At 37.2% G+C, this 16,699-nt stretch overlaps 1 protein-coding gene across 3 annotated transcripts in view; it reads left to right on the plus strand.

Annotated features, from left to right (window-relative positions):
* Positions 1-16,699, plus strand: part of pip5k1cb (phosphatidylinositol-4-phosphate 5-kinase, type I, gamma b) — a 64,118-nt gene that overhangs the window by 43,753 nt on the left and 3,666 nt on the right. For 2 of the 3 annotated variants that reach the window (XM_056742816.1, XM_056742818.1), the window contains exons 11-16: positions 2,332-2,416; positions 2,504-2,665; positions 3,149-3,281; positions 8,040-8,078; positions 8,217-8,330; positions 14,613-14,889. In XM_056742816.1, coding sequence (XP_056598794.1) covers positions 2,332-2,416; positions 2,504-2,665; positions 3,149-3,281; positions 8,040-8,078; positions 8,217-8,330; positions 14,613-14,889 — 810 coding nt within the window. Of the gene's footprint in view, positions 1-2,331; positions 2,417-2,503; positions 2,666-3,148; positions 3,282-8,039; positions 8,079-8,216; positions 8,331-12,563; positions 12,758-14,612; positions 14,890-16,699 lie in introns of those variants that run through there. The other variant, XM_056742817.1, reaches the window with a different exon arrangement.

Below are 16,699 nucleotides of genomic sequence, written 5' to 3' on the forward strand. Positions count from 1 at the left end.
CTTTGTTTTTTCAACAACATTTCAAACGCTATTAGATTGTTAATGATAATCTTAAATTCTTAATTTTTATATTTTTATAAGCCTTGTTGTGCAAGCACTGTTGAGCTTGTGCAGAGGCAGCAGCTTTTGCCAGAAGGGAACTGGAATCCCCTGGTTGGGCCTGGGTTCCCCTGAGGTTTTTTTTCTCAATGGGAGTTTTGGGTTCCACACCACCGTTTGCATATTGTTTTGCACTATCTGCCTGGCCGGGGGGGCTGCTTTAGAATTCATACTTGTATTCAATGTGTCTCATGTACAGCTGCTTTGTAACAATGAAAATTGTAAAAAGCGCTATATAAATAAAGTTGAGTTGAGAGTTGAGTTAATAACTGGTTGACCCTCCTTTGGCAGCAATAACCTCAACCAAACGTTTCCTATAGTTGCAGATCAGATCTGCACAACGGTCAGGAGAAATTTTGGACCATTCCTCTTTACAAAAGTGTTTCAGTTCAGCAATATTCTTGGGATGTCTGGTGTGAATCGCTCTCTTGAGGTCATGCCACAGCATCTCAATCGGGTTGAGGTCAGGACTCTGACTGGGCCAATCCAGAAGGCGTATTTTCTTCATCCTCTGTTAAGCTTCAGTTGGCGGACAGATGGTCTTAAGTTTTCCTGCAAAATGTCTTGATAAACTTTGGAATTCATTTTTCCATCGATGACAGCAATCCGTCCAGGGCCTGAGGCAGCAAAGCAGCCCCAAACCATGATGCCCCCTCCACCATATTTCACAGTTGGGATGAGGTTTTGATGTTGGTGTGCTGTGCCTTTTGTTCTCCACACATAGCGTTGTGTGTTCTTTCCAAACAACTCAATTTTGGTTTCATCTGTCCACAGAATGTTTTGCCAGTAGTGCTGTGGAACATCCAGGTGCTCTTTTGCAAACTTCAAACGTGCTTCAATGTTTTTTTTGGACAGCAGTGGCTTCCTCCGTGGTGTCCTCCCATGAAGTCGATTCTTGTTTAATGTTTTCCTTATTGTAGATTTGTCAACAAAAATGTTAGCATGTGCCATAGATTTCTGTAAGTGTTTAGCTGACACTCTAGGATTCTTCTTCACCTCATTGAGCATTCTGCGCTGTGCTCTTGCAGTCATCTTTACAGGACGACCACGCCTAGGGAGTGTAGCAACAGTGCTGAACTTTCTCCATTTGTAGACAATCTGTTTTACCGTGGACACATGGACATCAAGGCTTTTAGATATACTTTTGTAGCCCTTTACAGCTTTATGTAAGTCAACAATTCTTGATCGTAGGTCTTCTGAGAGCTCTTTTGTGCGAGGCATGGTTCACATCAGACAACGCTTCTTCAGAACAGCAAACTCAAAACTGGTGTGTGTTTTTTATTGGACAGGCCAGCTTTAATCAACACATCCAATCTCATCAGATTGATTGGACCCCAGGTTGGCTGACTCCTGGCTCCAATTAGCTCTTGGAGAAGTCATTAGCCTAGGGTTTCACATACTTTTTCCACCCTGCACTATGAATGTTTACATGTTGTGCTCAATAAAAACATGAAAACGTATAATGTTTGTGCGGTATTAGTTTAAGCAGACTGTGTTTCTCTATTGTTGTGACTTAGATGAAGATCAGAACACATTTTATGACCAATTTATGAAGAAATCCAAGTAAGCCCAAAGGGTTCACATACTTTTTCTTTCAACTGTATTTTTCTTTTTTGTTCTCTTTTGGGTCAGCAGATGTTGTCTGCTAACTGTTTTTCTTTTTGTTTTGTTTTTAGACAAAGATTGTTTCTTCCCGGAAAATTATTTAAAAAAAATCATAACTTGATATTGCATATTTGATGTTGATAATTTGAGTTATCGGTTGCGCTTACTTTAGGTATCAATTTAGTCTCAGATGTTTCTCCCAAAGTTGCTTAAGAGAACCAAATGAGAATTTTTGTAAATCCACATTAAAGAGTATGGAGGTGTAAATGAATGTAGATCGTAGATGTAAAATAATCTGGATTTTATAAAATGTGATGTGAAATATTGTTCATATTGAGATGTTCAACAATATTGACTTCTAGTTGCAGACTTGACAAATCTGAGCTCAGTTTGACACATTGTTGTTGACACCTCTTCTCAAACTCTAATGACAAGACACATTTGTGAGACCCTTTTTTGCAGGAAAAACATCTGAGATTTAAGAAAACATTTTCATTTACTCTACATTTAATCTCTTTGATGTCCAAGAGGAATAAATGAGATCTTATTTGTGATTTTTCTTTCTTATGAGTTGGGATAATTTTTCCACAATCATCATACTCATTTTTATGTTCTCTCATGTGTCAGGACACGGTTTCTGTTCACCGGCCGAACTTCTATGCTGATCGTTTCTTTAGATTCATGAGCAGCACTGTGTTTAAGAAGAGCACATGTGAGTAACTGATAGTGTTATCGAAACGTAAAATGATCAGCTGATGGATACAAATTAAATTTGATTGTAAACCTTTGTTTTCTTCAGCACTGAAAGCATCTCCTGCTAAGAAGGGCCGCACGGCACTGACGGTGCCCAAATTCAGCAGTCCAGGTCCGGCCTGGTCTGCCAGTCAGCTGCCGTCAGAGAGAGATGAGAACACGTATGATCTGAGAGGAGCTCGAAGCTTTCCTGTGCTGGAAAACGATGGTGAAGAAAGACCCTCACGATACTGATATAACGTTTTTCATTATAATTTCTTTTCGGCACAGTGTATATTTGAAGAGTATAGTCGCATGCGCATCGCTCCCTATTTGCGTGAGCCTGCCGTGTGTCCACATTTACAATAACGAATATGCGCACGCAAAAGACGCGAAATGTGAATATGTTCTATATTTACAGAACAATTATTCCATTAAGGGAATAGCAAACGTAGAATATTGAATCTTGAATACATGCCAATATTGCAAATTTATTTTTTCTCGTAGAAAGATTGTGAAAACTATAATAGTATCTGATGAATAACATTTCTAATTTGTCAGTTAGTATGATATGAAACATCTTTACATGTAAAAAGTACTCATGCAAGAATACTAGTACATACTTTATAACGCATACGTTGAAATATACTTGAACTTTGCTTAAGTGTGTTTAATCAAATTAACCTAATTTTTTGTTGGGGCCGTCGCTCAGGTCTACCGTCTTGCACCCCTGCATCATTTGAAGAAGCGACCACAGTGTCTGTAGCCACCACACTGTCCTCTAACAACTCTATATCTATACCTGAGCGCTCTCCATCAGACACCACAGAGCACCCCCGCTACAGGTGACACGCATTACACACCTGTTCATGATGCGTTTTGTTCTTAAAGGGACAGTTCACCCAAAAATGAAGAATGTCATCCTTTACTCAACCTCGAGTTGTTCCAAATCTGTTTACATTTCTTTGTACTGTTAAACACAAAGAAAGATGTTTGGAAGAATGCTTGTAACCAATTGACTAACATTATAGGAAAAATTACAATGCTAGTCAAAGTGCCCCAGAACTATTTGCTGTCCTACATTCTTCAAAATATCTTCTTTTGTGTTCAACAGAACAAAGAAGTGTATTTAGCAATTTTTCCTACTTTGGTTGTCAATGGTGGCCAAGAAATTTTTGGTTGTAAGCTTTCTTCTAAATATCCTTCTCGGTGTTCATCAGAACAAAGACATTTAAACAGATTTGGAACAACTCAAGAGTGAGTAAATAGGGGCTTTCACACCGTATGAACGATTTCGTAGTACCTGGACAATTTGACGGAAGTACTTTCTGTTGTGTTCGCACCACAGAAACCGGCCGAAATTTTTGTTCCGGGAAACCTTTTTTGAGGTTTACCTTTAGCTCTTTCTACGAGGCAGGGTCTAAACTATGGAAGTAAAATAGTGACTAATGTTTTTGAAGCAAAGAGACGTGCTGAAAAGCACTAACTGAAAAAAAATGCATTGTATTAACAGTTCTTGCATTTTAAGGTTCTGCAATTCAATATGGTTGTACATTTAAGCCGTGAATATTTAAAATTGAAAAATTTCACACCCTGTTTCACTGTCTAAAAATAAAAAAATCTAAATTCACCTTTTAAATTTCATTTAAAAAATTGAACTTGTTTTTAAATACAACCTTTAATATTCGACGGATAATTTTCAGTCCATATTATTTCGATTTAAAAATTCGCTTCCACAAATTCAGCGGTTCAAATTCGGCTTGAAATTCAAAGTTTCACATCCGGGAATCCCAGGAAAAGCAATAGAGCGCCGATTCTACAAATGCATGATCTCTTCCTGCTGCCTGACCGTATGGAAGTAAAATAGTGACTAATGTGTTTGAAGCAAAGAGACGTGCTGAATAGCACTAACTGAAAAAAAATGCATTGAATTTACAGTTCTTGCATTTTAAGGTTCTGCAATTCAATATGGTTGTACATTTAAGCTGTGAATATTTCAAATTGAAAAATTTCACACTCGGTTTCACTGTCTAAAAATTAAAAAATCAAAATTCAACTTTTAAATTTCATTTAAAAAATGTAACTTGTTTTTAAATACAACCTTTAATATTCGACGGATAATTTTCAGTCCATATTATTTCGATTTAAAAATTCGCTTCCACAAATTCAGCAGTTCAAATTCGGCTTGAAATTCAAAGTTTCACATCCGGGAATCCAAGGAAGAGCAATAGAGCGCCAATTCTACAAATGCATGATCTCTTCCTGCTGCCTGACCGCTTCACCAGCAGGTGTTGTAAGTCGGTTCTGACGTAGATCAAAGCAAGAAAAACAGATACTCTTTAAATGTTTGCCACGGAGTCCTTTCATCTGCTCGATTAAGTGAATTTAGTTGTTCTCATAGATAGCTTCTTATGCATCATCAAGAAAAAAAAAAAGTTGACGTTTGTACTGGCAGCTTAGCTCACCACTATAAGCCCTAGAAAGGACATGGAGCACGGGGACAATTCTAGGTGGCCTGGAATCATTGGACTAGTCATACATTTTAATTTAATTATTTAATATTCTACCCGATCTCCTTGTACTGTCTATCTAGAGTACGAGTTTACGTTTGTATTTGGCTTGCTATTTATACCCATTCATTACTTTTTTGCGTGCATATGATATATTAACATTAAGTCATTTAGCAGCATTTAGCATTTTTATCCAAATTAACTTCAAAAGAGGTCAGGGAGCAATAAAGCGATATGTCATAAAGGAGCAAAACAATATTGGTTAAGATGGTATGGGTAAATTACACCTGCGTATCAAATGCACGCAAATCTCTGTATCTTGCCACATGCAAACATAAAATCGTGATATTGATAAGCACCATCTTAAGTCATCAAATAATGGTTTGAGTTTCGGGGATGAGAAAAAATGGATATATAACAGAGCTTTACTAAACCATACTGTGTATTGAGTTTTTAAAATAAAATAAGCTATTTGAATGACACATGCGATGGTATATGATTAAATGTGCCAGAAAACAATACAATAAGATTTTAAAGCAACATTAGTTTCATAACACGATCACAATAAACTTAACGATTCAAATGAAACTTTCTATTTTGGTATAAAACTAAATAGGAAAAAAACAATAAATATCCATTTAAAACTGACTACAGTAGGAAATGAAAGAGTAGTGCAAACAGATATAAGAACAAGCCATGAACTATTTTATCACAACGTAAAATAATCTACAATATAAATAGCCAATTAAAAGTAAATTATTTTCTTCAAAACGTAATTGTAAAATATTTTTAAATGTAGGATATAAATGCTTAAACTTAAACAAACTAATAACCACTTAGAAGAGAAATATCAATGGAAATAATTATGCCTGTTTTTCATCTGAAATCTCTGAGGTCAGAACGAAAAATATAGCCAAGTATAGTCTATAGGCTAAATGAATGAATGAATAAAAAACAAACTGAAATACTGCAATAATAAAGACACCGACCTACGCATCTCATTCAGTCATAATAAGTTTAAAGAGGGTAAACTTGATCGTTTATCTGAACTGTACACGTACATTTTAGACACTTTGCGATGAGGTGTAAAGGTCTGTTAGATCCTTATGGGTCCCAGCGGCTTCGGGTCTAAAACGTTGACAAAGATCGTGTCCGATATGGCATTGCGTCTCTAGTAATTTAAAATGAATTTACTTTTACCGAATCGACTTGAAAGACAAAAATTGAATCAGTTTAATTGTTATGGAAACAACAAATATTTGATATACCAAAATTTCCAATACATAATTAGATTAATACCGTAATTGACATTTTTGCATTTTATTAACAGATAGCAAGTCAAGCAGTTTGTCGCACATTTTAGGAAACACCATCTTACAGCTGTTAGATCCATAACGCCGCGAGGTCTCTTTCTTGGCTTCGACAATACATTTCGGGTCTATTCTGGCTCTAAAGAACGTGATGTCTATTTGTATCTGGTCAATTTTATTTGGCCTGCTCAAGAAGTTCGCTTGGCTAAAAGATCGATTTTTCTATTTTATATTAACAAAATTAAAAAACGACGAACGTTTCCACAATTCCACAACATCCAGCATTTTCTGAGTATCGCAAATTAAAAAAGATCATGTGAGGAAAACTAAAAGAAAGTCTGTAGAGATTGCTTCTATGTCATATAAACAGAAGCACTGAGAGAGTTGCAGACTTGTTAAAATCGGAGCGGTTATCAGTGGGATGCTGGTTGAGATCTCAGTATTTGACCGACAATTAAACACAATAAATGTCCTGTAAATGCTGATGATGCATAATATTTATGTGAACATGATGTGTTAAAGTATAACATAACCTAATTAATTTTAGCCAGAACAGGAGGAGATTCATAGTCTGAGCATAATAGGCCTAGAGTGTGTCTGTGCAAACTACTAGCAGTGCAAGCGTCAGTTAAATTACTGAAAATGTTGATGATGTTTAAGAAGCTATATATGAGAACTAAATTCACTTAATCGAGCAGATGAGTGGACTCTGTGGCAAACATTTAAAGAGTATCTGCATTTCTTGATTTGATCTACGTCAGAACCGACTTACACCACCTGCTGCTGAAGCCCTCAGGCAGCAGGAAGAGATCATGCATTTGTAGAATCTGCGCTCTATTGCTTTTCCTGGGATTCCCGGATGTGAAACTTTGAATTTCAAGCCGAATTTGAACCGCTGAATTTGTGGAAGCGAATTTTTAAATCGAAATAATATGGACTGAAGATTATCCGTCGAATATTAAAGGTTGTATTTAAAAACAAGTTCAATTTTTTAAATGAAATTTAAAAGGTGAATTTAGATTTTTTAATTTTTAGACAGTGAAACCGAGTGTGAAATTTTTCTATTTGAAATATTCACAGCTTAAATGTACAACCATATTGAATTGCAGAACCTTAAAATGCAAGAACTGTTAATACAATGCATTTTTTTTCAGTTAGTGCTTTTCAGCACGTCTCTTTGCTTCAAACACATTAGTCACTATTTTACTTCCATACTAAACCAGCAGGATAGGAACGTTACGTGATGCAAGCAAAAACTGATTGGCTGAACTTCTGTTGTTTGGTTGTTCGCTGTCGACCGGCTTACGTCGCTGAATAGTTCCTTTTGCCGGTGCGAATGCGATCCGAAGGGAAAACTTTCTTTCTGAACTTATCCGGTCGGAAAGCGCCTAATGATGACAGAATTGTCATTATTGGGTGAACTGTTACTTTAAGTTATGGAAAAATCTCATTCTTCACAAGAGCATGATCACATACTTCAATTCAATTCAAGTTTATTTATATAGCGCTTTTCACAATGTGTATTGTTTCAAAGCAGCTTTACAGGGGCAAACAAGAAAAACAGAAAAGTTAAAACACAGCACAGTGCATGGTATTTATAGAACGAGTAAGATCATTGTAATAAATAATATCTAATTAATAAATAAATAAATGAATGAATGCAGTCTCCCCGTGAGCAGGCCAACACTGCCCTGCTGTGGCGAGGAACCCAAACTCCAATGATTGATTAATGGAGAAAAAAACCTTGTATACTGTATATAAACTCTTTCTTTCAACTGCACAGGAGGCACACAATGTCTTCTGTGAAAGACACTGAGGGAAGGTGAGTTTGTCTTTCGTGTCTTATGTATCTATACAAACTGTAGAGTCGATTTGGAACATGAATGTTTGTGTTTTTCTGAACGTGTCTGTGAATGCATTAGCACTTGGTGTTGATCTGCTGGTGTTGTGTATTCTTTAGGACACAGGAGGTAGTTGATGTTCATGAGGAGGATCAACAGACCATCACTGTACAGGTGGAGGTGAAGATAGAGAGAGACATCGAGGAACCGGAGGACGAATCTTCAGAAACCAAGTACATACTTAATTCTTCTCTATGAAATCTCAACGGTTTGTGTACAGTATTGTATGGCCAGCAGAAAATGCCTCTTAGCAGTATTAGGGATGTAAGGAAGCTTCACCACCAGTTGGTTGAGATGTTAAAAGAATCGCAGAAGAAGTTTGAACAGCAGGAGCCGCTGTTTTTATGCAAACTTGGTAAACGTGGACATGTGCTGTTATTTCTTAAAGACTAAGTAGCATATGATTTTTAATTTTCTACTTTGGTTTATGGATTGTCCGACAAGTTTATGTACATAGGTGTAAAAACACTATTATGTCATAATTTTCAATAATGAAATATTCTTACCTTACTTCTTGACTGACTCTAAAATGATTAGTTCTGCAATTCATCCGTCTAATCCCCTTCTATCTGTTAGCCTAGTGTCATGAGATTGGTCAAACGCGTTTGTAACGAGCAAAGCGGGAGGAGAGCGAGTTATGATAATGAGTGTCAGCTGCGCATTGCACGGGTATTGCATACGGGAGTCGACCGTGAATTTGCGGGAATTTTACTTTCGTTTTGTGGTTTGTTTATATTTTATTAAAAGTTGTTGAACGTGCGCCGGTGACTGCCTCCTTCCCATTCCTTGAATTTGTTACAGCGTTCATCATGTGTCGCAAATGGAACGCCTACCATTATTGCTGGATTACGGTTTACAGGTTATACACTCACCTAAAGGATTATTAGGAACACCTGTTCAATTTCTCATTAATGCAATTAAGGGAGGTGGTGTAATGGTGTGGGGGATGTTCACTTGGCACACTTTAGGCCCCTTAGTGCCAATTGGGCATCGTTTAAATGCCACAGCCTACCTGAGCATTGTTTATTATTGTATAACCATGTCCATCCCTTTATGACCACTATGTATCCATCCTCTGATGGCTACTTCCAGCAGGATAATGCACCATGTCACAAAGCTCGAATCATTTTAAATTTGTTTCTTGACAATGAGTTCACTGTACTAAAATGGCCCCCACAGTCACCAGATCTCAACCCAGTAGAGCATCTTTGGGATGTGGTTGAATGGGAGCTTCGTGCATCACACAAATCTCCGTCAACTGCAAGATGCTATCCTATCAATATGGGTCAACATTTCTAAAGAATGCTTTCAGCACCTTGTTGAATCAATGCCACGCAGAAATAAGGCAGTTCTGAAGGCGAAAGGGGGTCAAACACAGTATTAGTATGGTGTTCCTAATAATCCTTTAGGTGAGTGAATATTATATACAGTGTAAAGATAGAGATGGCGGGGATTTCCCCTTACCAGTTTGAGCCCGAGTCTGACGAAGAAACATCCTAAAACGATAGTAGATAATAGATAGACGATAATAGATTGAACACTTAAATTAGCTGGGTTCATATAGATAGATAAACAAACTGTAATACCCCTGATATAACGGTACATGTTAACGTTAGGATTATATGCAATAGCTATACACAGACATATGGTAGACAAATACAGCAGGGAAAATAAGTATTTGACACATCAGCATTTTTATCAGTAAGGGAATTGAGTAATCAGTAAGTGGGCTATTGACACAAAATTTCCACCAGATGTAGCCATCAAGCCAAATATTGAATTCATACAAAGTAATCAGAACATTTAAGTATACAAGTTCAGTCATAATAAATAGTGAAATGACACAGGGAAAAAGTATTGAACACATGAAGGTAACAAGGTGCAAAATGGCATAGAAAGCCAGGAGATCACCTGCAATCTGTCAGTATTGAGAGAGAAACCCTGCCCCCTATCAGTACTAATTGATATCAGCTGCTTTAGTCCTAATTGATGGCCTATAAAGGCTTCTCCTTACCTAGGAGGCACACAGGAAAGACTTCATGATGGGTAATAGCAAAGAACGCTCTGTAGATCTTCATAATCTTATCGTTGAAAAGCATTTTGATGGGAATGGTTATAGGCGCATTTCCAGAATGCTGAATGTTCCTGTGAACACTGTGGGGGCCATTATCCGGAAATGGAAAGAGCATCAGTTCACCATAAACCGACCACGATCAGGTTCTCCACGTAAGATCCCTGTCCGAGGATTCCAAAGAATAATCAGGAGCGTTCTCCAAGAGCCAAGAACCACACGTGCAGAACTTTATCAAGACCTTGCATCAGCAGGCACTGTTGTTTCAAAGAAAACTATTAGCAATGCACTGAACCGCCGTGGCATCCATGCACACTCACCAGGCAAGACTCCATTGCTGAACAAAAAGCATGTTGAGTCTCGGTAAAAGTTTGCGAAAGAGCATTTGGAGAAGCCTGTGGATTATTGGGAGACTATAGTATGGTCAGATGAAAGCAAAATTGAACACCATGTTTGGAGAAGAAATGGCACTGCCCACATCCCCAAGAACACCATACCAACAGTTAAGTTTGGTGGTGGAAGCATCATGGTTTGGGGCTGCTTTTCAGCAAGGGGTGCTGGCAGACTTCATATTATTGAAGGCAGGATGAATGGAGAAATATACAGAGACATTCTGGATAAAAATCTGCTGCCATCTACCAGAAGGCTGAAAATGAAAAGAGGGTGGACATTTCAGCAAGACAATGATCCCAAACACAAGGCCAAGGACACAATGAAGTGGTTTCAAAGAAAGAAAATCAAGTTGCTTGAATGGCCCAGTCAATCACCTGACCTAAATCCCATAGAAAATCTATGGAGAGAACTGAAGATTAAAGTTCATAAAATAGGCCCAAAGAACCTTCAAGATTTAATAAACATTTGTGTGGAAGAATGGGCCAGAATCACTCCTGAGCAATGCAGACGACTTGTCTCTCCATACAAGAGGCGTCTAGAAGCTGTAATCACCAAAAAAGGCTTTTCTACAAACTATTAAATAAAGTGTGTTCAATACTTTTTCCATGTGTCATTTCACTTTATTTATTATTACTGAACTTGTATACTTAAATGTTCTGATCTCTTTGTATGTTTTCAATATTTGGCTTGATGGCTACTACTGGTGGAAATTTTGTGTCAATAACCCACTTAGAAATCTCCTTACTGATAAAAATGCTGATGTGTCAAATACTTATTTTCCCCGCTGTATTTCTTGAATTTCATACAAAAATAAATAATCACACTTACAGGTTGTGATTCAGTGGAGCTAACAGGTCCAAATAAAGTTGGTATTTCCCCTCTTTCAATGATAGACTTTAAAAATTTCCTGCATCCAATCTTCGGTGAAATGACGTGCGCACAGTTAAACCCTGAGGTTATAATCCTTTGGTGTCATTTGAAAATGAATTGTAACCATTATTGCCTCAGAAATTCTTCCTTTGGTAGTTTAAATAAGACTCACTTAGTTTCACAACGTAGAACACAGGTTTTAGACGGCACACGCATCACAAACGTGCGACAGTGTTTGGAGGAGGAGAGTGACGTTTTCAACGCAGTCCCAGCAAAACGTAGGCGGGGTCTATGTCGACTCCCTTTTTCACAAGCCAATTACTTTATTTATTCACCGTACAACTTGGCAGACTGCTTACTTTCAAACAAGGCAACATAACAGACTCCATGAAATGTAATTTTCATGATCTAAGCTGCTTACTCTTTGAACAAGTAAAAGTTTGTTTTTGTATTATTCACGTTTCTTTTGATATTGAAGTTGTTTAAAACTGCAATTTAGTTTTGTTATTTAACATAAAAGATATTTTTATTTTACAAAGAATTGTGCAGCATTCGAGAAATAATGAAAGGGTGGTTATACATTTTTAATTTGCCTCAAATCATTCTGTAAAAAAATAGTGAATAAAATCGCATCTTGAGATTAGAATCGTGAATAACATCAAATCGTGTTCTGAGTGATTTGTTACATCCCTGATCATCATACATTACAACACAAGGGTTTTTCTTTCTTGATTTAATAGTGATAAAAGTTTATTAGAAATATGAGGAGGGTGCTTGACTGTATCAGGGATTGTTCTCATGTCCTCTGCTCTACAAGTAAAACAACTAAAGTCATACACCTGTAAAACAAGAAACAGGTGAAAACACAAAAGGCAAACATACAATTGCTCAACACTTAAATATGCATACATACTTACATACTTACACACTTCGACATTGCAAACACACTCGCACACACGCACAGTGAAAGCACACATTTGCGATAAAGCAGAGAGAACCACAGGTCAAATAATAAACCGACTATAAATTCCTGTATGCAATATTAATTATGTAAAACTTCTGATTTCTAAAGCAGCCCCCCCGGCCAGTGCAAAACAATATGCAAACGGTGGCGAGGAACCCAAAACTCCAATCGAGAAAAAAACTCCGGAGAACCAAGGCCCAACCAGGGGATTCCAGTTCCTGGCAAAAGCTGCTGCCTCTGCACAAGCTCAACAGTGCTTGCACAACAAGGCTAAATAAAAAATAAATAAACTTACTAATAAGGTAAATTATAGATTTAAGATTATCATTAACAAGCTAATAGCATTTGATATTTTGTAGTGAAATCGTGTCAAGTCGCCGCGTCCTTTATCCAGCTCTATCATCTCAGCTCTTGTCAGGTCACCGGTTCCCATTCTCAGCTCTGCTACAGGTCTGGGCACGAACTGCATCCTGCAGTAACCTTAGAACAAAGAGACAAGACTGGCTGAGAGTAGAGTACTGTTCTGCACTGTTTGATGCAGCAAGTACATCATTTGTTGTTGGATGTGTACCTGGTTCCGGTTGATCTAAATAATGCAGCCTAAATCCTCTGAGGATCAATATTATGGAGGTGTAGTGTATGCAAGATTAAAAAGATGAGTCTTTAGTCTAGATTTAAACTGACAGAGTGTGTCTGCTTCCCGGACCGTGCAGGGAAGAATATTCCAAAGTTTAGGCGCTAGATAAGAAAAGGATCTACCATCTGCACTTGATTTTGAAACTCTAGGTATAACCAACTGACAGGACGCCTGAGAGCGTAATGTACGTGGAGGTCTGTAATACAATAGAAGTTCATTCAAATACTGCGGCGCCAGACCATGTAGGGCTTTATAGGTAATAAGCAAGATCTTAAAGTTAATGCGTTGCTTTATAGGTAACATTGCAAGGTTGACAGAACCGGGGTTATATGCTCACACATTTTTGTACATGTAACAACTCGAGCAGCCACGTTTTGAACCAGTTGGAGATTTTCTAATAGGCCTGCAGGGCAAGACTACAGTAGTCTAGTCTTGATGTCATGAATGTATGAAAATATGCTGTCACTGTCGGATGCAGAGAAATTCATATATGACGTAGTTTAGATATATTCTTAAAATGGAAAAATGCAATTTTACAGTTGTTGGGGACATGGCTCTCAAATGACAGAGTACTATCGAATACAACGCCAAGATTCTTAGCTGACGATGAGGATTTTAAGGAGCATCCTTCAATAGTTAAGAAGTATTCTTGGTTGTTACATATGGCGGTTTTCGGTCCAATAAGTAACACTTCTGTCTTGTCCAAGTTCAGTAGTAAAAAATTGTCACTCATCCAGTTTTTTTAATCGACTATGCAGTCCATTATTCGATGAAACTGCTGTGTTTCATGAAGCTTCGAGGAAATATAAAGTTGAGTATCATCAGCATAACAGTGAAAGCTAATTCTGTGTCGCTTTATTATATGTCCTAGAGGTAGCATGTATAATACGAAGAGCAGAGGCCCTAAGACTGAGCCCTGTGGTATACCGTACTGGACTTGCGATTTGCGGGACACCTCATTGTTTATTGCTACAAATTGAAAACGGTCAGATAAATAAGACTTAAACCATTTCAATGCTTTTCCGTTAATGCTGATGTAATTTTCGAGTCTATGTAGGAGTATCGTGGTCAATGGTGTCAAATGCAGCACTTAGGTCTAGCAGCACCAATAACAAAATACAGCCACGGTCAGACGCATAAAGCAGATCTCTGATCAAAGCAGGCTCTGTACTGTGACATGCTCGAAATCCAGACTGAAATTCTTCATTAATGTCATTCCTTTGGAGGAAGGAGCATAATTGAGTTGAAACTACTTTTTCCAGAACTTTAGATATAGAAGGTTAATTCGATATAGGCCTGTAATTCCCTAGTTATCTAGAGTCGAGTTTGGGTTTTTTGACAAGGGGCCTTATGACAGCCACCTTAAAAGGCACATGTCCTAATGTCAGAGATTCTCCCTCTTGAGTTTTAGTTACACATATATGTTGTTCTTTAAAACACAAAAGTTCTTCATGGACCTTGAAAATGTTCTCTACTTAGATAACATCTTGAGCTTGAACATTTTTTTATATTTTTTTCAGAGTGGATGTCCTGACTACAGCACCAGAGACTGATGTTACTGACAATCTCCGACCAGAAACAACTCCTCCAACACACAAACCATCAGCATCAGTCACCCAGACAACACTTCCTGAGGACGCATCAACCCGATCGACAGCTCCCGTCAACATGACTGCACCTCAGGATCAGACGTCAGTGCAGTCCTGCACCCGTCCAGACCGGACGGCACAGATCTCACAGTCTCACAGCTGTGAATCACTGGAGGAGGAACTCGTACACTCATCTGACATCTGCTTCGTAAGTCTAAGACTGAACTGAGAGACGTGTGCTTTGTTTTTCATTCTTTGTTTTGGTTATTTAAGTGGATGATGGACAGGATTATGTGATTGTGATTATTTACGTCAGTTATCTTCACACATGCATAGGAGGACTAACAGCCTTGTGTTTCAATGAGCAAAATCATCTCAAGTCACACTTTATAAAAATGAAAAAAAAGGAATCTCAATCTTTTTAAAAGTTTTACCATTTATACACCCACTCATAGTGATAAAAACATTAAGTACACACAGAGACTCACACACACATTTACATGTGCATGCGTGAGTGTGTATATGTGATGTTCTCCTCTGTTCATCTCATTCTGTCATGTCCTCACTGCTGGAGAAAAGCTGACTCATCACTTTTATTGTGTGTGCTTACAATATTGCCAAAACGTTAAACATATAACAAATAGACATAAAATCAGTTCAAACATTACACTGTAATTAAAATAAGGTGCTTAGTAAAAGATAACATATATAATGAATTATAAAATTTAGCATATGTAAATAAACAAGTTGACTTAAATATAAACAAAATGTACATTTGTTCTCTCTCTCTCTTTTGTTTACATACAGTATAACATGTTTAAAATAAAGGGTTTATAATATATGTTCTTTAGGATCATCTTCTGTAAACAATCATTTTATTACATCTTTAAAGCTTTAGCATCAACATAAAATGTTGTATTTAAACCCCATAATGTGACACATTTCTGATGATGAAACAGTCGTGATTCTTGATGTTAATTGGTCAATGCTGTGGTAGAATCTGAATATAAGAAGAACTGGTGATGGTGGAGTAAAAAAAATCACAAACAAACGTTCTCTTTTTGCTCATCTTCTCTCTTGATTTACTTTCATTATGTATAATCACACTGTTTTTCTGTTCCTTTCCCTTCTGTTCTGTGTGTGAATGTGTGCGTTTGGCATGTGTCTCAGTATGCTGAAGGCAGATATTGGCTCTATTCTCCTGTTCTTCAGAGGAGAGTGCTGAGCTCCTGCAGTGTTGTAAGTGGAGTGTGTGTGTGTCTCCCTCTCTCTCTCTGTTTTCTGGGTTCTTCACTGCAGAGTCTCCCAACCTTACTTCACATTCACAGATGAGCTGCATTGACACTGCTGGTCTCCATTATGCTTAACTGAAGAAGCTGACACTTTACACTGTCAAGTGTAGTTTACACTGACACTTTTAAATGCAGACTGGCGTCTTTCCGACTCTGAGCTCTCTTTTACAAATAGGACTTATTTTGTAAATTATATCCGAATCAATGTGTGATTGTTTAGGAATTTTATATTTGGTTCGAAAGAATTGCACACTTTAATTGTAAACTTTAAATGTATTGTACCTTACAGAACAAAATTGTTAATCATCAGATAACGTTATATTACTAATATTAATAGCACCTTATTGTTTAGTGTTACCAATTTTTTTTTAACAATAATTGATTATATTAAATAATACATTTCCATATTTTGGAACCAAGTGCTCATAGATTTTAATATATGAAAAACATTATTCCTTGTGTGTATTTTTGTAATTATGTATTTGTCAATAAATTGTTATATTATATTCTTATAATATAGAAGAATATATATTTTCTTTGGTAAGGATAATCTTTTCCATTACATCTCGGGTTGGGATACTCTGTGTTAAACTTTAGTTTTAGAGTTCAACATGAGGTTTTTATTATTGATTTGAATGTTTTCTTCAAGATCAAGGTAGATTCCCTTTAACCATCAAATAGATCCTTTGTGATTTAGTGCTCACTACATAGGGTTAGTGGTGTGTA

This window comes from Triplophysa dalaica, chromosome 3 (genome assembly GCF_015846415.1).
Source record: "Triplophysa dalaica isolate WHDGS20190420 chromosome 3, ASM1584641v1, whole genome shotgun sequence".
Classification (NCBI taxonomy): Eukaryota; Metazoa; Chordata; class Actinopteri; order Cypriniformes; family Nemacheilidae; genus Triplophysa; species Triplophysa dalaica.